The sequence below is a fragment of the Cibotium barometz genome, chromosome 44 (assembly GCF_041138505.1).
Source record: "Cibotium barometz isolate CiBa-2024 chromosome 44, ASM4113850v1, whole genome shotgun sequence".
Classification (NCBI taxonomy): domain Eukaryota; kingdom Viridiplantae; phylum Streptophyta; class Polypodiopsida; order Cyatheales; family Cibotiaceae; genus Cibotium; species Cibotium barometz.
The window spans coordinates 17,245,718-17,269,295 of NC_141089.1; the positions used below are offsets into that span (position 1 = coordinate 17,245,718).

At 44.1% G+C, this 23,578-nt stretch overlaps 1 protein-coding gene across 1 annotated transcript in view; it reads right to left on the reverse strand.

Moving 5' to 3' along the window:
• Positions 1-2,352: 2,352 nt before the first annotated feature.
• The window catches only part of LOC147613014 (pentatricopeptide repeat-containing protein At5g39350-like), a 32,388-nt gene continuing 11,162 nt past the window's right edge, over positions 2,353-23,578 (reverse strand). The window contains exon 3 of the mRNA XM_086782315.1: positions 2,353-6,431. Coding sequence (XP_086638441.1) covers positions 3,950-6,431 — 2,482 coding nt within the window. The 3' untranslated portion in view covers positions 2,353-3,949. The remainder of the gene's footprint in view (positions 6,432-23,578) is intronic.

A 23,578-nucleotide genomic window follows, 5' to 3' on the forward strand; every position in this document is an offset into this window, starting at 1 on the left:
GATGAGGATGTTCTTTCCACGGGGACCTTTCGGAAAGCCAGGCAGGTGGTAGTTGATTACTTGCACAAGGAGGTGGTTTCTCCAAGCTTTGTGGTTCCGGATTCAGAGGGGGTGGTTGACAGGTTTCAGTAGGCCTTGCGTGGTCTTCAGCAGGTTTCCAGGACTTGGTTTTGCACCGTAAAACAGGTGTTGATCCTTGTGAGCAGTGTGATGCCTCTTTTCAGAAGCAAAATGGTTCATTGATCTGGTTGATGGACACCAGATTGGACGGGAGCTCCCTGATGAGGCAGTTGAGCTCATGGTTGCGGATGACTCTGGGTTTTGTGGTCCTGTCGGTTGCCTTACAGAGCACGCTGTTGGGGGGCCATATAAAATGGCCCTTAGCCCCCTTGTCACCATTGTATCATCTTTTCATTGCGGGATCTTGTGTATAGAGAAGAGTTACACGCCTATCTGTCTCCTTCTCTTGTGCTATCTATTTTCTGCACTCTACTTGCTCTTGTGGTCTCAGATTTTGTTATCATCTCCGCTGCGTATTTTGACACGTACAATACCTTTGTGCATGTTCTTGTAGTAGGGAGCTTTGAGCTTAAAGAATCCTTTACATTCAAAATTTATGAATTTGTTAAAGTGTAGTAGGCCAATTTCAATGGCAATGTTATTTGAAGCCAATTCGAGACCTTGCTTTGTCTTGCAACATAATATGGCCCTAATTCCTTGCTCTCTACTGAAAAAACAAACAACTCAAAAGCTATTGTTTCAAGTATACTGCATGGCACCAAATAGGCACCTAGGTGCATGCTCTAGTTTAAAAGAAGGCACTTGAACCGCCAAGCAGCTCAAGCCCACCACTCTTTTCCTACCAACTCTAGTTGTGAGCCACTCAAGTCATGGGAAAATAGGCACCTTTCTTACAAGGTATTTTGCTCACCTTGATTTAAGCACTTATTGATTGACACATGGAAGGCCCACTAAAACTATTTACACAACATAGTTGTATGTCTCATGAACTCATGTTTGCCAGCCATCTTATCACCATGTTTATTGGATCATTGGCACATGAAAAGTTCCAAAAAATGCATCGAGTTTACATGGAAATTGTTAGTATGATGGCCCGACTAGAAGGGCTAAGACCGATGTTCTATGCTAGAAGGAAGCCTATATGAATATGATTGAGTGTGTGGATGAGCTAGCACTGAGATCTCTATAGCCTTCATAGACCATGGCCAGTCCTATGTGGTCATCTTCTGCTTTTGTGTGGCAGGTGGCAATGCAACGAGGTCCCAGTTAGTCCTATGGTAATGTACGGTAGGTGCCAACTAGGACATAATTAGTCCTCTAAAGTCACCACCTCTTAATGTTTGATAGGTGCCAACTACGTCAATGTGACCATTTTGTGTCCATTCTTGATTGGAAGGGCATGGATAAACATGTCCCTACATATAATAATCTCCCAAAATCAAAGCCTTGGGAGTTCTCTCCTAACTAGAAATACCAAATTAAGAAAGAGGATGCAAAAAATTATGGATGGAACTCATGTCACCCACAAAAATAAGCACACATGATCCAAGATGGAGAGGTTGTCTCCTTCATGGAGGAGAAAGATGGGACTTTCACGCCATATAGATTCAAGTTTACTAGCTTATCTGATGCAAAGTTTGATGAACATCTCATGTTGCATAAACGGTTCGCCCAATATAATGCTTGTAGACCTAAAACTTGAAGATGAGACTCCAAGGACTCAAGTAGAAGCAATTACCCCAGATAGCATCATAGGTGGGGAAATGGGCATACTCATACTGAGCAACCCAAAGAGTGGCACTCTCTTGGAGTGTGGGAACAAAGGCCACCTTTTTGAGTTAATCAACCAAGCCAGGTACATTAACACACCAGGCAGTGTAGCATCAGGATGTGAGCATCTGCATCATTGGAGGATTTTCCAAAAAATTTGGAATACTTTACATTAACAGCTGATCGATGCATCGTGTTGAGGTAGCGGAGGAGACAATCAAAGAGAAAAAACTACAGGAGAGCATAGTGGAGCTCAACAAAAACACACAGGAAAATCATATGTTTTTCAAAACCCCCTTTCGAGGGGATATAGCCAAGCTAGAAGCTACACCACTCACACACACAACCCTACGGGATCAGGGCTCGAACCCACGACCTTTTGATTAGACATTCGAAAATGATTTGAAATCACCTACCCTACAAGACAAATATGAATAACTTGCAAATTCCGTCCAAAGTGAAGAAGTTCAAAAACATCAAGTAGGCATGCTCTAAAAATGCTTGATTAACTTGCCAAACAAGCTACATTTCAAGAACAGATAAAATGGTGACTCCAGTACATACCACAAATGTGCTTAAGGGCTTCAATAATGACAATATGAAATGAGAAGCATTGTACCGCAGCCACGAATTTAAACGTGGTTCCTTCATCAAGGAGATCTTAAAGGCTCTCAAGCAAATGGAGAGGCATTCATAAAAATCTGGAGTTGAAAAACAATAGGACTATTGTGCACAAGAATTTGGCATAATTGGAGGAAGCTAATGATTAGGTCAGAGCCCAATCTGGAGATCCATTATTATTTGTATGCCAAAATAGAAAGAGCTAAACAAGATGAAGGAGCAGATTGAGAAGCCAAAGGATGCTAAAGCAAGCCTCAAGAAAAAAATAAGCGGGGATGAAAAAGTAAGACAATCTTGGTAAGAGCATTACTAACCACACTCAAAAGTTCCCTAATACGACTCCCTACCTACACTAAGTGCAAGCTTCCAATTATTAAAGGTTGTCAAGCGGGCATGGATACGATATGGTCATCCTTGGTATATACCTTCTATTTTTTCACTCGTGCACTTGTAGAGGCAAAGAGCAAGTGTCATGTGGGTCGATCCAAGGCTGACTCATTGCCACACTTTAAGATGATTACCACTTTATTGCACAAGAACATTGGGCATTGTTGTAAACCCATAATGGATCACGAGAAATGTCTCCCAATATAGCAGTAAACTATAGCAGCTGTGGTGAATGTCTCCCTACAAAGCACTCCATCAATTAGGTTAGGAATGCCTTGATTCACATCTACAATGGCAGCATCCAAAATCAATTAGGTTAGGAATGTCTTGGTTCACATCTACAATGGCAGCATCCAAAATCAACTGCAAAGTAATGTGCTTCTTCATCAGAGCTGCTTTGGACAAGGACTCTTATCATCTCCGCTACCTACCTTCTTCACTCTTCTTCTCAATAACTTAAGCAATTTCACCATTGTGGATGGTTCTTGCTCAATCTGTAAGAGCATGCAATGGTATAGCAGTCACTTTTTCTTTCTGGACACTAAGCATATTGATGGTAGTTGCTGGGTCTATGAAACTCACAGTGGGCACTCTCATCGGATAATCTCTAAACAAATGTCCCACACCACAATTGTTACAAGTAGCAGCCATCGAGGCTAATGTTGTCTGTGAGCTTGCTGAATTTCTTTTAGAACACTTAGTAACTCTGTGAGGTCCTCGGCAATGATGACACTGGAGAGCAGCTCTGCGTGGTACTTAATTGGTATCCCTACCTCCGGGCTGAACTACTGGCTGGAATACCAATCTCGGAATTCCTTAATGGTCCCAATAATAAATAGGGCAATAATTTTGAGACTTCCACAAATAGTGGATTTGGCTCTAACTCCACTTAATACCCCAGCTTTTCTGCAGGTTCATCAATCAAAACTTGACTAATTGGAGTGGCTGACGGCTATGGTGGTAATACAACAATGGTTGCACAGGATTGCCAGCTCCAAGATGAGCATCATCACCTCAACAGCCTTCATGCTTCTTGGAAGAGCTCAACTAAGGCCATACAATTGCATGCTTGGGGATGAGCCATACTATCAAATTGTTCTCTCGTTGCAAGTCTTTGCCAAGTGTAAAGGCAGACATCCTGCACAGACCTTCAAGGCATGTATCCTCCCTCTTGCATTTGCACATACAACTTCTCTAGCTTGCCATAAATCTCATGTATCTGGGGATGGATTTTCTCCCCTACAAAAAAACTGTGCACATTGTTGTTAAGCTCTATGTACGCTTCCCCTGGCTTCTTCCATGCATTTACAGACTCTTTTAACTTCAATAGCTTTTCAGCATCCTTCCACATACCAGCAGATGCATAGATCTTTGACATAAGCACATACCCAGCTGCATGTTTAGGATCAGTTCCCATCACATGATCAAAACATTGTCTTCCTTCCTCTACCTTCCCATAAGTTCTGCAATGGCTAAGCAGAGACATCCACCCCACAATGTTGTCAGTATGTGTTTTGGTTTGCAGTAGGTCTGTGGCCTCGTTCACACGGCCTACACGCCCAAGGATGTCTGCTACGCAATTATAATGATCAACTGTTGGAGCAACCCCATGTTTGCCTTCCATAGAAATTAAATGAAGACGACCGTCTTCATCTAAGCCCACATGGTTGCATGCAGTAAGAAGGCATGTAAATGTTTGCCCATCTGGTTTCAAACCTTCTTGTTGCATGTCCTCAAAATATTGGAGGGCCAACTTGTATTTGTTATGATGAGCGCATCCTCCAATCATGGCCGTCCACGTCACGACATTTTGCCTGGGCAATCTTTCGAACACTCTGCATGCATCCCCAAGACTCCCACACTTAGAATACATGTCAATTAGAGAGCTTCCAACAAACACATTTGACTCACAACCGCTTTCCATGACACACAAATGAATCAGCTTGCCCTGATCCAGTGTTGCTAGCAAAGAGCAAGCTTTCAAAACACAAACCACAGCAATACAATTTGGTTCGATCCAATCTTTTTGCAAATTTTCGAAAAGGTGAAGGACTTCGTGACCCATTTCGGCATCTGCATATCCTGTCATCATGGCACCCCAAATCACCACATCTTTATCTGGCATTTGGTTAAACACCGTACGAGCATCTTCAAGGGTGCCACACTTAGCGTACATATCAATCAAGGAAGCCACAATAAACCTATCACATTCAAAACGACTTTCAGCTATTTGGGCATGAATTAGCTTTGCATTATTGAGGGCGGATGCACTGGTACATGCTTTTATCATGTTGATTAGAGTGATTTTGTCCAAATGCATGCCCTCTTCTTGCATTAGCTGATTAAGTTGGAGAGCCTCTTGGCCATGCCTGTGCAAGGCATAGCCAGACATCATTGCACTCCATTCTACCACACCTCGCCTAGACATCTTGTCAAAGACTCCATGGGCATCTTCAAGGCTCCCACACTTTGCATACATGTCAATGATTGTGCTCTTGATGAACATATCAAAATCAAAACCACTATGAATAATGTGGGCATGAATCACCTTGCCATGACTGAGGTCTCCCAAGTTGGAACATGCTTTCAATGCGCATGCAAATGTAAAATGGTTAGGTTCCACACCCTTTTCTTGCATCTTCTGGAAAAGCTGGAGAGCCTCATAAAAACACCCATACTGGGCATACCCTGAAATCATCCCACTCCACGTCACCACGTCTCGATGCCGAGAAATTATGAACACTGCATGTGCATCTTCAAGACTGCCACGTTTAGCATACATATCAAGTAGGGTGTTCTCAATGTAGGTATCAGACTCCAAGCCACTTTCAATATAATGACCATGAACCAACTTGCATTGCTCAATATCTACCACACTGGAACATGCATTGAACACAATGGAAAAAATCACATTGTCTGGCTTGATGCCTCGCTGTTGCATTTGAAGGTAAAGTTGGAAAGCCTCATGACCATGCCCTTGCTTGGTGTATTCACCAATCATTACGCTCCAAGTCACTAGTTCTAGCCTCGAATACTCGTCAAAAACTTTACGTGCATCCTCAAGGCTGCCACATTGTGCATACATACTTACAAGTGAATTTACAACAAAAACATCAGACTCAAAACTGCCTTCAAAGACATGGCCATGAATAACCATGCCCTCTGCCAAGGCTTTCGTAATGGCACACGCTTTCAGAACTGCAACAAAAATATGTCCGTCCAGTTCCATACTTGACGGACACAGTTGACAGTATAATTTGATGGCCTGCTTAGCTTGTCCAAGCTTCATGTGTGCAGAAATGATGGAATTCCATGTGTAGTTATCAGGCCTTGAGAGTTTGCTAAACACTTGATTGGCTTCTGCTAGGCTTGCACATGACGCAAACATGCGTATCAGGTGGCTTCCCAAGAAATTACATGTTTCCAATCCACTTAAAATGATGAGAGCATGTACTCTCCTCCCAGCTCTCCAATCTTTATTAACGATGCACTCTTGTAGAAGACAACAAAAGAAAGTAATTGGATCATGGCTTTCTTGTTCAATTAGGCAACTTGAGCTTTGACGTGAGTCATCAGGTTGTCCTCCTTTGCATATTTCTGAAAAGCTACCAGAAACATCAACCACAGTCCCTCTGCCAGAACAGAAGCTGTAATCAGTCAGCAATACTGATCCTTATGAGATCTCATTGTCAGCTTCTTTTGACGCAAACATATGGCTTATGAGCCTAAAAATGCATTTTGCAATGACTAATATATCGAACAAAATATTACAACTACAAAAGATTTATAGTACAACAGTTAGTAGCCAAAAAACCAATTTATGAAAGCATGCACAATTGGGAACTTAACACAATTGCATGCAACAGAAACAGATGATATCTGCACAACAGAAATGGCAAGAAAACCGCACGTCTTTAACATTATATAGTAGATGCAAATAGAAAGGATAAAAAAGGTTGAGAAAAATAGAGGAGAAACTCGCGATAGATCATAATTTAAGAGAGAGCAAAGCAAATCGATACCTAGAGCAAAGAATTATGTAGAAGCTAGAAGCTCCATAAATGGTCTGTAAATTATATGAGTTTGGCACGCAGAATTATACTTTATGAGTCCTATCTTCATATGTAAATTATTTCCTGTGTTGTTGGAGACCCTATGTGACAAACTTGCGTGTCTTTAGGGAAAATGTGGCAGGCGTACAGCAAAGCACAGTCAGGCAGCCAGCACAAATGCCACATGGCAATCAGCCAGCATTGATAGCAGTCAGCCAAAAGAGTGGTGGTTGTGATCCTCTACAAGCCAACAGGGTTTCAAAATGGCGACTAGACATCTGACACCCTATAAGCATGCACAAGTCATTTTGTCGCCATTTGGTCCCTTCACCAGTCTTGACCAGTGTTTCACACACTGTGCAAAGCCAAGGTGTGAACGGGGATTTTCCATAGAGAAAGCTGATGCATTCACTAGCAAAGTGTCATGTGCACAGTGTGTATCTACCGTGTGCTACACGCACACAAGACTAGGTTCGAGGTTGGGGAAGCTTGTAGGCTGATTGACGAGCTGAGTTAGGGATAGACTAACGGGCGGGCACCCAAGTATGGACGGGCGGGCGCCCAAGTGTGGACGCCCGATGACCGGCCAAGAGCCTATAAAAGGGTGGCCAAGGTTAGTCATTAGAGATATATAGTCTCGCGTGTCTTCGTGAGAGCTCTATGGTCAAGAGCCTGGATCTAGTGTGCAGACGTGCACCTGCTTCATGCAGCCGAGGCCGGCAGCAAACTCGAGGCCCGCAAGGGTAGCTTTTTGGCGGCATGGGACGTCACGAGGTAGAGGCTGGTCGGTACGCCCATTTAGTTAGCTCAGCTCGTGGCTCGGTGGGGACAGCCAAGACTTGTGGGCTTGCCCACGGCTCTCAAGGTTGGGAGGTGAGTCAGGCATGCACCCACGTCATGTTTGTTTGGTTTGTTTGCAGGTTTCAAGTCTTGTACCAGGAGCATTCTACGAGGAGATCCTATGGGGATTTGACAGTGGTATCAGAGCAAGCCTCATGAACGAGCAAGTCGGTAGGTAGAGAAAAAGAGGTCGAAGAAAAGGTATGAGTTCGAGAAGCTTGCTGTTTTTTCTGTGCATACTGCTGTTTTTTCAATTTCAGCATGTTGCTTTTTCATCGTAGGAACCCGTGAAGAAGGTTGTGGTCTAGTATGGGTTGTTTGCTTTGCAAAGAAGAGGAAAGATGTGTTTTGTAACTGTATGAACAGTTACGAGAGAGAGAAAACGAAAAAGCCTGTCGACTGTTTGTAAGAGAGAGAGAGAGAGAGAGAAGTGACGTCTAGGTGTTATGTGGCGCAGCCTTATGTGCGAAGAGAAAGCTGTGCCTAGTCACAGCCTTTATGGCTGTACACACAGGCAGGTGACTAGCCTTGTGCAGTCCGGTGGACAAGCGCAAGTAGGCCGTATATGCAGGCAGTCGGATTGTATGTGTAGCCAGGCGTAGGCTGGACAGGCGCCCATGTGATGTGCAGGCGGCCAGGTACACGCGCAGATACACGCACGCAGGTAGTCGGGCGCAAGATGTGCGCGCAGGCGATAGCGCCAGGTAGGCGATCGGGCATACCAGTCGTGCCCAGAATCACTGCAGGTGGCACACGTGGGCACTCGACGGGTGGCATGAAGGCGGCGCTAAGGTACTCAGGAATTCACGAAAAGCAAAGTCACCGGCTGGAGGGTTTTTTTGGATAAATTTAGCCTTTGTTTTTGTTTTTTTTAAACACCACGCCTTGTTTGTCCTTGCTTTCGTTTTTTTTGCTAAACCTTAGTAAAAGGGTTTAAAAATGGATTTTATTACCGGATTGCCAAGAACACATCAAGGCCACGACTCTATTTGGGTTGTGGTAGATCGCTTGACAAAAATGGCTAGATTTTTACCAACCCGGAAGACCATTACAGCTACCCAATTAGCAAGGCAGTTTATCGAGCAATTGTTTAGATTGTACAGGTTACCGCAGGACATAGTCAGTGATAGGGACTCTAAGTTTACGAGTGATTTTTAGAAACTTGTTTTTGAGAAGTTGGAAACAACTTTCAATTTGAGTTCCTCAGATCATCCTCAATCTGATGGCCAGACTGAAAGAGTGAATCAGATTTTAGAAACTTGTTTTTGAGAAGTTGGAAACAACTTTCAATTTGAGTTCCTCAGATTATCCTCAATCTGATGGCTAGACTGAAAGAGTGAATCAGATTTTAGAGGATATGCTTCGAGCATATGTATTCAAAAGGCAGAGGTCATGGGAGGATTATCGTCCTATGTTAGAATTTGCATATAACAGTACTAAGCATACGAGTACAGGTTTTAGTCCTTTCATGCTTATGTATGGTTTTCAACCTAGATCACCTGTTACAGTGGGATTCTCAGGACTTCAGCATGATGCAGCACATAATTTTTTGCAAGATATTCAAGAAATGTTACAAGTTGCGAAGGAATCTATTAGAAGTGCTCAAGACCGAGACAGATTTTATTCTAATAGACATCGTTCACCCAGAGAGTTCTCTGAAGGCACGATGGTGTATTTGCGAGTTCCAAAAGATTCCGAGACTTTACGGACAGGTCGATCTCCGAAATTATCCCCTAGATACTGTGGACCATTTCGTATTACACGACGGATTGGTTCAGTTGCATATGAATTGGATTTGCCTTCTCATGTGAAAGTTCATTCTGTATTTCATGTCAGTAGACTTAAGGAAGTACTGGGTGGAACAGACCACTTAGTTACTCCTCAAGAAATCATAGATGTCGAGGACATGACGTTTGTTCCACACGAACCTGAAAAGATTCTTGGATTTCGTGAAAGAAGATTGCGTAATACGCTTATCACGGAATACAAGATCAAGTGGAAGGATCGTATTGAGGAGGACACTACATGGGAGACATTGACTACTCTTCAGAGAGATTACCCTGGCTTTTTAGTGAGCTCAGGAGTGAGCTCTTAGAGGAAGGGGAGTATGTCATGTGCACAGTGTGTATCTACCGTGTGCTACACGCACACAAGACTACCTTCGAGGTTGGGGAAGCTTGGAGCTAGGCAAGCTGATTGACGAGATAGACTAACGAGCGGACACCCAAGTATGGACGGGCGGGCGCCCAAGTGTGGATGCCCGATGACCGGCCAAGAGCCTATAAAAGGGTGGCCAAGGTTAGTCATTAGAGATATAGAGTCTCGCGTGTCTTTGTGAGAGCTCTATGGTCAGGAGCCTGGATCTAGTGCAGACGTGCACCTGCTTCATGCAGCCGAGGCTGGCAACAGTCTCGAGGCCCGCAAGGGTAGCTTCCTGGCGGTATGGGACGTCACGAGGTAGAGACTGGTCGGTACGTCCATCTAGTTAGCTCAGCTTGTGGCTCGGTGGGGACAGCCAAGACTTGTCGGCTTGCCCACGGCTGTCAAGGTTGGGAGGTGGGTCAGGCCTGCACCCCCGTCATGTTTGTTTGGTTTGTTTGCAGGTTTCGAGTCTTGTACCAAGAGCGTTCTACGAGGAGATCCTATGGGGATTTGACACAAAGTTTGGCCTGAAAGATGGCTATAGAGCATGAGCAGCATGGGATTTTAATCATTCACAGACGCCTGCAGTTCAGTTCAGTCCAGCCCAGCGTTTACAGTTCCACAGCAGTCATACAGTCTGCGTTTCAGTCCAGCATCAGTTCTACAACAGTATTCAGCCCTACAGCAGTGCCTCCGCCTTCTGTGCATCATCCATACATGCTACAGTCATCTGGTGAAGGTAACATATCATTCATAAGCATTTACAACATAGTCACATAGCTTAGAACAGTCCATACATGCTACAGTCATCTGGTGAAGGTAACATATCATTCATAAGCATTTACAACATAGTCACATAACTTAGAACAACCCACCGCAGTCCTTTCTCAGCCTCAGGTGTGCAGCCCTTCCTCATGCCCTTGGGAAGAGTGCATAGGCTCGAGATCAGTTCATTGAGGTGTTTCTACAGCCGTGTACAGTTCAGCCACGCTTCCGATCCTCCGAGATCTTGCGTTTGGCTTATCTACAGTCCACAGTCATTCTCTCTAAAGTAATAAAGCAAATACTATCTCGTTATCGAGATAGGGGGCCCTTCAGTGGGTAATTTGGGACCCAATCTGGTGTACAGTTCTCATATATCTCTCTCTCATCTCTTTAAAGTTTGAAGTATTAAAATGCATTGCTAAACTCACGAAACTCAGGATACAAAAGACGGTGTGAGCATTTGTGTGACAGGATCTTCCAATACAAAGACTTCCGCTACACATCACATTGGTATCAGATTCAGATTGTCCACACACACCGTATCCTAGCGTGGGGGCATCCTTGGATGGTTAGATTGCGTTCCGGCACAACCACCGACTTCAGCATCATGTCTACAGAAGAGAGTACTCATCAGCCGGAAGACGTCTCCCCCGCAGGACACCATGTTTTTCCGCCTACAGCAGACACCATAGCTCTTTTGAGAGCTCAGAACCAGCTGCTCATGGAGCGTCTCCAACTCTTGGAGGCCGCAGCAGCACGTCCTCCTTCGCCTCAAGCAGCACCCGACTACATCTCCCTCTTCTTTCAGATGGAACAACAAAGGAGAGAGGATGAGGCCCGAAGGAAAGAAGAAAAAGCAGAAAGACGAGACTATGAGGAAGCCCAACGCAGGATCGACGAAGACCGATGTCAGGCTGAACTCGCCGCTCGGGAACACCAACGTGAGCTTGATCGAGAACGTATGTTACTCGAGCACCAACGGGAAAAGGAGGCCATACACTTGAGGTATTAGCAGCTCTCCTCAGTCTCCCCAGTCATAGGTATCACCAGCCTGTAGTCCGCAGCAGCATCCACCACTGTCATTCGCAGTCAACCAAACTTCAGTAAGTATGATGGTAAGTGTGATCATTCATCAGTTAATCAATTTATTCATCATTTTAATGCTCATTTTCCATTAGCTAGGATCACAGACCCACAAGATAAAGTCCACTTAGCGGCTCCCCATCTCACTGGTGAGGCAGTCACTTGGTGGCAGCATTGGTCTAGTATTCATACAGACCAGGCCACAAGTGTCACAGCCTTTGACTGGGACATCTTTGTCCATGACCTGAAGACCAGATTTCTCCCGCCCCAGTAAATGACCGGTCTGAAAGATGAGTTCTATGGACTCAGACAGAACGGATCCCTAGAGCTTCAGTTTTCCGGTAAGGTTATCCAATAATATATCATATATTGAGGGGGGGGTCGGCCTGTTCCGGCCCCAGTGCTGGTGTCCATTGATCAACATTTCATTTCATTTCAGTTTTCAGTTGTTATTAAGTTGTCCATTCAAATTGTGATATTTAAGTTGTGCTATTACACGCGTGGGTGTCCAACGGAGTTTATTCCCACTTGACGAGATCGGTTTCAATGTCTAGGATTTTCGCAATCCACATTGGGAAGTGTGTTTTCATATTCCTTGATGACATACTAGTCTTCTCAGCCACTGCGGAGCACCATGAGAAAGATGTGGAGAAAGTCTTGCAACTTTTGCGAGATAATTAGCTCTACATAAACGCCAAAAAGTCTATCTTTGGTGTTAAGGAAGTTCAGTATTTGGACTACATCATCGGTTCCGATGGAATTAGACTGCATCCATCAAAGGTTCAGGAGATCTTAGATTGGGACATTCCTAAGACCGCCCAAGAAATCCGCTCATTCGTAGATCTTTGTCAGGCCTATAGTACCCATGTCCATCAGTTTTCCAACCTTGCAGCACCTCTTACCGACTTGCTCAAGGGGGTGAAGACTCGCAAGCAGAAAGTCTCAGTTATACAAGCAAGGCGCTTGATGCATTCCGTGCACTCCAGAAAGCTGCCTCAGAAGCACCTATATTAAAGTTAGCATCACCAATGCCAGCAATGTAGCCATAGGTGTAGTCCTCCAGCAAGACAATAGACCCGTGGCATATTACAATAGAAAGTTGGATGTCGCCGAAAAGAATTATTCGGTATATGATAAAGAGCTTTTGGGTGTGATCACAGCGCTCAAGCATTGGAAGCCTTTTATTTATGGACAAGCTTTCACAGTGAAAACAGACCACCAAGCACTTAAGTGGCTTCAGACTATGCCAAGTGCCCACTGGAGTGATCGACAGGCCAGGTGGAGTCAAATCTTCCAACAGTTTGGAGGTATGATTGAATACATCCCTGGTAAGCATAACCCAGTAGCAGATGCTCTTAGTTGAAAGTCCAGCATCTAGGCAGTCCAAGAATCTACCATTCTCGAAATCACGGGGAAGGACTTAGATAGTATGAAAGACCAATATGTCGACTCCCCTGAGTTTGGTACTCAGTACAGTTTGGCCCTCGATTTTGAGCCTGGTCACTATTCAGTACAGAACGGTTGGTTGTTCTACAAGAACCGTCTCTGTGCTACTCGGGAAAAGCGTTCCGCTCTTCTCCACGATGCCCATGACTCCTTAGTTGGAGGACATAGGGGTATCAATAGTACCCTCCAGAAATTAGAACGGTCCTTTTATTGACCCATGATGTCTACGCACATGTACAAGCCTATAAGATTTGTCAAAAAGTCAAGGTTCCCCATACAAAGAAGGCAAGTTTACTTTAATCTTTGCCTATCCCCGAGACGGACATTTCATCGACATATCTATGGACTTTGTAGGGCCTCTACCAGCATCCACCGGATCCCGTAACACTCAGTGTTTTACCATTGTGGATCGCTTTAGTAAATTCTGCATGCTCATCCCATGCAAGCATACGGCCACAGCCGAGGACGTAGCCCGTCTGTTTCTCAAGCATTGGTATCCAGTTTGTGGTTTGCCTAGCACCATAACATCAGATAGAGATTCCAAGTTTACCTCGCATTTTTGGAGGGCATTATTTGAAAACTTCGGAGCTAGGTTGCAGTTGTCTAGTGCATTCCATCCGCAGACAGATGGCCAAACAGAAATTTATAACCAGTTGGCCTTTGATGTTCTCAAGTCATACTGTCATGACCAGCAGTCCAAATGGGAACATTATCTTCCATTGGTCCAAGCTATCTTGAACAACACTCATTCATCCAGTGTCGGACGGACTCCATATGAAGCAGCCTTTGGTCACCATTTTTCTTCTCTTTTGACGAGAATGGTGTCTCCATCTTTAGAGGCTAATAAAACCACGGAAGCATATTTTGAGATCATTGAGTCAGTCAAGGACCGCTTGACCAAAGCTCAAGAAGCATATAGCAGATAGGCAAATAAGTCTAGACGAGATGTCCACTTCAAGGAAGGGGATTGGGTCTATTTGTGTATCATGAAACATAGATTGAAACAAGTGAGCAAACGTTGTCCCAAGTTTTCATTCCGTAGTTTTGACCCTTTTCCAATAGTTAAGAAGTTAAGTGATGTCTCCATGAAGTTAAAGTTGCCTACCAGTTGGACAATGCATGATGTTTTCCATGTTTCTTGGCTAAAACCATATGTTGGTCCAGAAGTGTTTGATGATTCACATGAACAGCAGCCAGACGTGGTAGACAAAGCATAAGTTATTGAGCCCGAGCAGATCCTTCTTTATCTATGGAAGCATGATTTCGATCGACGGATACGTCAGTTCTATACGAAATTCCGAGATCGAGATACCCACGAAGCTGTAAGGCTAGACGAGTTGTTCTTCCAGGAGTACCCCCAGTTGTTGGCGGACTACTTGGAAGCCATGAACCTGCCGCCAAGCTAAGCAGGAGGGAATGTCACATGGACTCTGCACTCAGTGCATGGTGACAAACTAGCTCATCATCAGCAGTGCAACATTTGTACATTATTAGAACCCAATAGGATGATATTTGTCGTACACTGTGACCCCATTGTACATCCTAAGTCCAGGATAAGTCAGGCATAAGCTACGTAGGTCATTCCTCAGCCTTAGCGGGTCAATGATACCTTTTCCTTCACCTCTGCTTGATTGCTGATAGCTGACTGTCAGACCTGACTCAAAACTTTCCCCTTCAACACAAAGAGACCAAAATAGCTCCTGAACACCCACGGCTAACTCCTACTCACCGTCAGCTAATCCTAGTTGAGATTCTTATGACTCGACACATTCCTCAATTGACACCTAGACCACTTGTAATGCCCAACCTGTCAGAGTGACTTCAGACTAGCTTTGATTGTCAGCCCAAACCTCACCAGTGTTAAACAAGACCAGACCAATACTTCAACAACCTGAGCTGACCTATCCTGACACAGCTGAACAAGTTGCCTCTGTCAATACCTACTGACTCGAACACAAGCTAACTGACTCAGTTCTGACTCAACACAAGTCAGCTCTTCACTTACAGTTGTTTCTTTTCAACAAACTCTATCAAAATAGCACAGCTAAAACCAGAATATAACATTTCATCAACCCAACGCAATCAAACTCCCTATATATATATATACAACTGAGAAAATCTCAACACCCTGAAATTTAGGGATTGAACAGAAAAGAGAGAAGCACCACAAAACCAAGGGACTTCCACACGATTATCACAACAAAACCCTGTATCTCCAACTCCACAAAGAACCAGAAACAAAAACTAGAGCTGCAGATACAGTCTGCAGACTTCCACTAACAAATATCACAGAGAATCATTGAATAAGACTTCGAGTTCAACAGAGTTGCAACCTCAGAGGTCCTAGGGAACCCACCTCCTACAAGACCCTCTATCACCGATGCAACCTCTGCTCTGGGCAAACTCAAGTCCACTCAAACAAAACCCGCATCGTCTCCTTCTCAAAACAAAAAATCACACCGAGCATCCCCAGAACTCCTTCACCCAAGCATCTCTTAGCTTCTTCACGATTCTCTTTTCTACTCACTTCTCGAATCTCCTCTTTCTACTACCAAATGTCTCCAATTCCAATCTTCTCTCCACCACTTTCTACAACTCTTGCCCTTCTCTTCGCAATCTCCTCTCCTCTACTGCATACAAGTGTTCTTTTCTTCTTTTGGCTGGGGTGACAACGGCTAATTCCATTAGCAGGTTCCACGCAGCAACCCCTTATTCCTAAGGTGTCTACACATGCTCGACAATTTGTTTCTTATCCCTGGGGTTGGGGTGGACATATCTATTGGGCATTTCCTTGGGCACCAAAAAACCTATCATAGTTTGCCCAACCCCCCATGGTTAGAGCATTCATGCTCGACCATATGCTGCTGGCTCACCAAAACAGTCTTCAAAGAAAAGTACATCCAAATCCCAACATGAATCTATTGCATCAGCTGAAACATCTGCATCAACAGGGAGGCTTGTATCCAACATCTCTGAATTGTCATAATTCTACACCAATATAGTTTCAACCTGTAACCATTGACTCTTTTGGAATGTAACTGATCATCCAAGTCAACTAGCTGATAAGTACCATTTTCATATATATGTACAACTTTGAAAGGACCCTCCCACTTAATCTAGAACTTGGTCTGAAAGGTGTTGTCCAACTTATTGTTATATCTGAGCACCAGATCTCCTTCTTTGATACCTTTGTCTTTGACAATATCATTGAAATGCTCAGCTCTCTTATTGCTTAACTGAATATAATGGTCCAAGGCTTCTTCTATAGCTAATTGTAACTCTTACAAATCCAACAACCTCTCTTTATACACATCTAAACCACTATCTTGATGCTTCAGAAGAAACTGTAAACTGGGAATCTCAACTTCAATGGGCATCATAGCCTCTTTTCCAAAAACAAGATGATATGGTGAAAACTCAGTAGCTGATTTGACAGCTGTCCTGTAAGCCCACAGAGCTGAAGAAACATGCAAGTCCCATTACATGGGATGCTCCTCCAGACACTTAGTCAGCATAGTGCATAACTCTCCGTTGAATCTTTTTACCAACCCATTGCATTGTGGATAGTAAGGAGTAGAGTACCTATGAGTGATATGTAACTTCTGCATGAGCTCCTATACAACCTCTCCTCTGAATCCAGGCCCGTGGTCTATCAACAGCTCCAATGGAATGCCAAATCTAGCACATATGTCTTCAAATACAAATTTGGTCACCTCTTTAGCAGTTACATTATTCACACATCTAGCTTCAGCCCATCTGGTCAGATAGTCTACTCCAATCAAAATATAGGTCTTACTCCTAGAAGTAGTGGGCAGAGAACCAATGCATCCAATCCCCACTTTTCAAAAGCCCCATATGATACAATACTCTTCCTCAATTCATAATGTAAAACCTTTCTGCCTAGTTTCTGACAAGGCTCACAACTCCTGCACCAATGATACACATCTCTTCTCAGACTAGGCCATACATAACCAACTGTCAAAATCTTTCTTAGTGTCAGCTTCATGGCAAAATGCCCTCCAAAGGCCATAATGGCAAAGATCTCCTCCTTGTTTGGAACTCTCCTAAAAATCAAATCCTTGCCTTTCATATACAGTTGATCATTCAAAAGAGTGTACTGTAAAGCTTTCCTTATAAAACCATATTCCTGTCTTTTGGACAAATCTGCAGGTGTAAGACCTGTGTGTAAAAAAATTTCAATTGTCTGTAAACTCTCTTCCAATATAGCTGGGATGGGCTACAGTGACGGCATGCACTTCCAGATCCTTGCCCAACCCCTCTTTTGCTAATGCATCTGCAGCTTGATTCTCCTCTCTCTTGACATGTTGTATCTGCACTTCTTGAAATCTATGCAACATTCTCCTTATCTAATAATTCCATTCTTTCAACTTAGGGTTTTTAGCTTTCCAAATAGCTTGCAACTGCCTAATGACCAACAACCTATCTCCTTTGATAATCAGTCTTCTGATTCCCCTCTTGATACACTACTCAATCTACTTTCCAAGGTAGCATACTCAGCCTCATTACTGGTCTACACCTCCAGTTTAATCCCTTCTTGAAAAACCTCTTTACCCTCTGGATTCAACAAGACTATACCTCCACTAGCCACTCCCGAGCTTCTCTTGAAATCCCCATCAAAGAACAGTGTGAAAGCATCTGATAGCCCTGTTTCAGGGTCCTTCCTTCTGGGCACCTTCTTCTTTGCTACTATCTCTTCCTTCAACACCACTGGATTTTGCCTATATGTCAGAATATCAACTAGTGTTGTCCTCCACCATGCAAGTAAACTGGAACTCCTTTAGTTCAATCAACCACTTGGACAATCTCTTAGAAAGCAATGTCTAACTTGATCAGATGAGGAAGCAAAGAATAATGGGTAACAATAGTAAATGGCTTTGGGAGTAAATAGGACCTAAATTTCCTCAAAGCAAACACTACAGCTACCATCACCTGCTTTGCCTCAGAATATGTCCTCTCCCCTTGTGTCTTTGTTCTGCTGACAAAATATACACGCCTCATATAAGAGTGTTGCTTCCCTTGCTGCAACAGAGCTGCTCTAACACGCGGAAGCTCTGGGAGTATTCTTTCAGCCCTAAACACTACTGGAAACATGCTGATGCAAAACGCAAACATAAAGGGAGAGCAGAGAGAGAGAGAGAGATGGCTGGAAAATCAGTATATTTCATATGGTACAAAAAGGTACCTACAATCTACAGCCCTTGGCTGCCTTCTTGAAAAAGTGAACATCACCAAAACAGTCCTAGTCTAGGGACCCTAAGGACCCACTCCTTATGGGAGTGAATGATTACAATGAGGAGCATCCTTGCTATTTATAGGCTCTTGAATACTTGGAAAACTGGCCAAATGCTGGTCGGCCAGCCTACTGTGCTTTAAATGCCTTTAAACGCTGTCCGACTAGTCTTCTTGCTTTGTCATGATGTGCCTGCAGCCCGCCTCTGAACTGGTACAGCCGACAGTCTCTTGTCTCAGCCGACAGCACCCAAGTTCCTCTCCAAGTCCAATACTGCCTCTTCTGCACCTTGTGCTCCATCCTTGGCCCAAAACTGTAGCATGCTCCTAAACTCTGGTCTTTTTCTGGCTGCCCCTTCTAGACTAGCTCCAGAGAATGTCCATGGCATTTCATGCACATGACAGCTACTCCTCACCCACACTAGGGTTCACAAAAAATTTTCTGCTCCAATCAAGAGGCATGACTACTGGCAAAGTACTCAAGATCTCCTTCACCTGCATAAAGGCCTCTTCCTCCTTGTCTTGCCAACTGAAGGGATCCCTTTGGGATGCCTGTTGTAATGGATAGAAAGCTTGAGACAAAAGAAAGATGAACCTAGCAAGATATCTTACCTTGTGGGTAAAAGTTGGCAACTGCTTCACATCTTGAGGAGCTTCCAATAAAAGCAAAGCTTTCACCTTTTCAGGATCTGCTTCAATTCCATTCTCTTAAACCACATGACGAAGAAGAGTCGCTTTGGCTTGAGCCAAATGACATTTATCTGGATTAAGCTGCCCACCTAGATCATCCAGTCTCTTCAAAGCCAACCTCAACTTCTCACAGTGGATCCATCTGCTACTGTAGATACAAAAATCATCAATAAACACTCTAATGAAGGACCCCAGATAGGGCTCAAGCCTCAAACACTAGTATCATAAACCTTTGAAAGGTTGCACGGACATTTGTTAGCCCAAAGGGCATAACCCTGTAAGCAAAACACCCCCAAGGGGTAATAAAGGTGGTTTTCTTCTGGTCCTTGGAGCAATTGAGATCTGAAAGTATCCTAAATATCCATCACATACACTATATCTTTCATGGCTAGCCACACTATCCAGGATCTCATATGGGAAAGGCAATGGGTAATGATCTTGTTCGAATTTGTGCATCTCAGTGTTTTGGGAATCTACCATTTATTTGGTATTTTATCTATTTTCTCTTATTTATTTTGTCCAGGGCCTGTGTAATACTCAGTGGAAGTCTTTGTATTGGAAGATCCTCTCACACAAATGCTCACACCGTCTTCTGTATCCTGATTTCGTGAGTTTAGCAATCCACTTTAATACTTCAAACTTTAAAGAGATGAGAGAGAGATATATGAGAACTGTACACCAAATTGGGTTCCAAATACCCACTGAAGGGCCCCCTATCCCGATAACGAGATAGTATTTGCTTTATTACTTTAGAGAGAATGACTGTGGACTGTAGATAAGCCAAACACAAGATCTCGGAGGATTGGAAGCCTGGCTGAACTGTACACCGTTGTAGAAACACCTCGATGAACTGATCTCGAGCCTATGCACTCTTCCCAAGGGCATGAGGAAGGGCTGCACACCTGAGGCTGAGAAAGGACTGCGGTGGACTGTTCTACGCTATGTAACTATGCTGTAAATGCTTATGAATGATATGTTACCTTCGCCAGATGACTGGAGCATGTGTGGATGATGCATAGAAGGATGTATACTGCTGTAGGACTGCTGTAGGACTGAAAACGCAGAGCTGTAGTGAACTGTACACAGGCCGGCTGTGATATATGCAGAAAACACAGAGGTGTTTGCTGATTTGGGGCCTGTGGAAGTACTGAATGGCTGCGCCTGATGGTTGTAGGGCCTATTGAACTGATGAATGATCTACTGAACTGCTACATTGAGGTACAAGGACTGCTGTACTACTGCGTTGGACTGCTAGAGCTGACTGAAGCAAAAACCCAGGTTCTCAAGGGCTCGAGAAGCAAACGCAGAAGCTCCAAGGGCTGGATGAGACTATGGCTGTTGGCGGGGATGCTCCTGGGGCTGAGGATATGAGGCACCTCCATTCTGAGGACTGAATGAAGAACTAAGCCCTATGCAAGCCTATTTATACTAGATAGGGGTTGGTCAAGTTGGCTGGTCATAATTTAATAAACTTTATGTTTATAAATGACATTAAATGCTAAATACATACCATAAAATATGGAAAAAATACCAAATAAATCCTAGTAAATTCCCTAAGGCTTTTGGGATGTTCTAAATGATGCACAGGCATATGAATGCATATTATGTAGGATGCAGAGTGCTTTCTGATGCAAACCCTAAGGCTTCTACTAACTCTACATGCATGAATGATTCTCTCCAAGTGGGTTAAGGGACTTGACTGACTGACTGACCCGCTAAGGCTGAGGAATGACCTACATAGCTCGTGCCTGACTTATCCTGGACTGAGGATATACAATGGGGTCACGGCATACGACAAATATCATCCTACTGGGTTCTAATAATGTACAACTGTTGCACTGCTGATGATGAGCCAGTTTGTCACCATGCACTCAGTGCATAGTGCATGTGCCATTCCCTCCTACTTAGCTTGGGGCAGGTTCATGGCTTCCAAGTAATCCGCCAACAACTGGGAGTACTCCTGGAAGAACTCCTCGTCTAGCCATACGGCTTCGTGGGTACCTCGATCTCGGAATTTTGTATAGAATTGACGTATCCGTCGACCGGAACCATGCTTCCATCGATGAAGAAGGATCTGCTCGGGCTCAATAACTTCTGCTTCGTCTACCACATCTGGCTGCTGTTCATCTGAAACATCAAACACTTCTAGACCAACGTATGGTTTTAGCCAAGAATCATGGAAAACATCATGCATTGTCCAACTGATAGGCAATTTTAACTTCATGGAGACATCACTTAACTTTTTGACTATTGGAAAAGGGCCAAAGCTACGGAATGAAAGCTTGGGACAATGTTTGCCCACTTGTTTCAATCTATGTTTCATGATGCACTGATAGACCCTATCCCCTTTCTTGAAGTGGATATCTCGTCTAAACTTACTGGGCTGTCTGTGAACTGAATAATAGCTAGGCTCAAAATTCAGGGCCAAACTGGGTTGAGTACCAAACTCTGCGGAATTGACATACTGATCTTCTATGCTTGCTAAGTCTTTTCCAAAGATGTTAAGAAGGTAGACTCTTGACTGGTCGGGATGCTGGTCTTTCTACTAAGAACATCAGCTACTACTGGGTTATGCTGACCAAGGATGTACTTGATCATTCCTCCAACCTGGTGGAAGAGCTGACCCTGTCTAGTGTGCTGAGCACTCCACTGGGCACTTGGCATCGTCGAGAGCCACTTAAGTGCTTGGTGGTCTGTAATGACTGTGAAAATGCGTCCATAAGGAACAGGTTTCAAATGTTTGCGAACTGACTGCTGTTCTAGCTTGCTCATGAAAGTCTTGGAAAGACAAGAGGGAAACTTGCTAGGAGGTTCTGCTAGGGACTGAAGATGATGAGACAGCAGTTATCGATGAGATAGAAGTTGTTTGAGCATAAATCAATGCTCCTTCTGCTCCCTTGCACATAGCTCGTTGGGCCTAGAGATGAGAAATCATAGGAATGCCAAGAATGCTCCTATCCCCCCGAATCATGAAAGGCTCAGGAAAACCTTTAGAGATAATAAAGGTGTCCTGACCCCAATTGGGAATAGGTTCATTTTGACGAAACCACTGGATTCCTAAGATCATGTCACATCCCAAAAGAGGAGAGACAATGAAATCTCGCTGGAATGAGGCCTTTTGAACTTGAAAAGAAAATTGTTGTGCCTGTTGAGATATGTGGGTGCGAAGACCAGGTGTAAACCCGTCTACCTCCAAATGATAGGGCACTACGGTACAGCTCATGTTGGTAGCCAACTGGGGAGAGATGGCGTCCTCAGACCTGCCCATGTCAAAAAGGATGCTGAACTATCGGCCCTTGGCAGAGCCATAAGCTCGGCTTTTCTATGTGGTTGTTGCCTCACCCTCCTGCTTAGCATCAAGTACCATGGATGGCATGGAATACATAGAAGGTAAGATCTGGACCGCATTGGTAGCAGGCGAGTCTGGAGGAGCGCGGGATACTGCGGCAACTGTGGCAGAAGGCTCTTTGAAGGCTTGCTCCACTTGCCTTTTTGGACAATCCTTCTTACCATGCCCAATGGTATGACAGAAAAAACATCGGTTTTCTGACTGATACTGTCTTTGCTCCTCTGGAGGAAGATAACCTCCAGTAATGCCTACTTGAGCCTTTTCCTCAGGGGTTTTCTTAGGCTTGGATTCCTTACCCCCTGAACTAGAGCTAGGACTGTTGTCTGTCTTAGTGTCTTTAGAAGACGAATTACCCTTCCCCTATTGGGGTTTGGTACTGGACTGTGATGACTGCTTGGGCTTGCCTCCGTTCATCTTCATTTCTTCATTCTGAGCGAGAGTCAGAGCCCGGTCATATGTACTTGGTTCAAAGTTACGAACTGTGAACCAAATGTTAGTCCAATCCACGAATGAATTGCTCCATCTTAGCCTGCGCAGATAGCCCTAACTGCTGTGCTAAAGTAATAACCTTTCCGGAAAACTGAAGCACTGGGGATCCGTTCTGGTTTGAGTCCATAGAACTCATCTTTCACACCGGTTATGCACTGGGACGGGAGAAATCTGGTCTTCAGGTCATGGACAAAGATGTCCCAATCAAAGGCTATGACACGTGTGGCCTGTGTGGGAGAGATGAATTAGGGTTAGAGTACATGTGGGAGACATACACAGAGAAGAACAAGGGAGAGAGAGAGAGAGAGAGAGAGAGAGAGAGAGAGAGTTGTGGGGATAAGTCAACTCATGAGGCATGAGTGTGTGACTCCCCTATCACACATGTATATTGCACTAGTACACATAGTGCACTTAGTACATTAAAAGTACTAAGTGTACTATGTACTATAACTTATGGGCTCGTACACACTATAAGGGTGGGCACAACGCCTTTACCCCAACAACCTCCCACTTAAAGGCAAAGTGCCCTTAAGTAAAGGAAAAGAAAAATCAGCATGTACATGATAATATGCAAGGCCATATCAAGGCTAAAACTGGCCTCATCGCCCATCAAGTGTCTGCAATGAGCAAACCGCTCCGGAGGCAAACTCTTCGTCAACAGATCAGCCGGGTT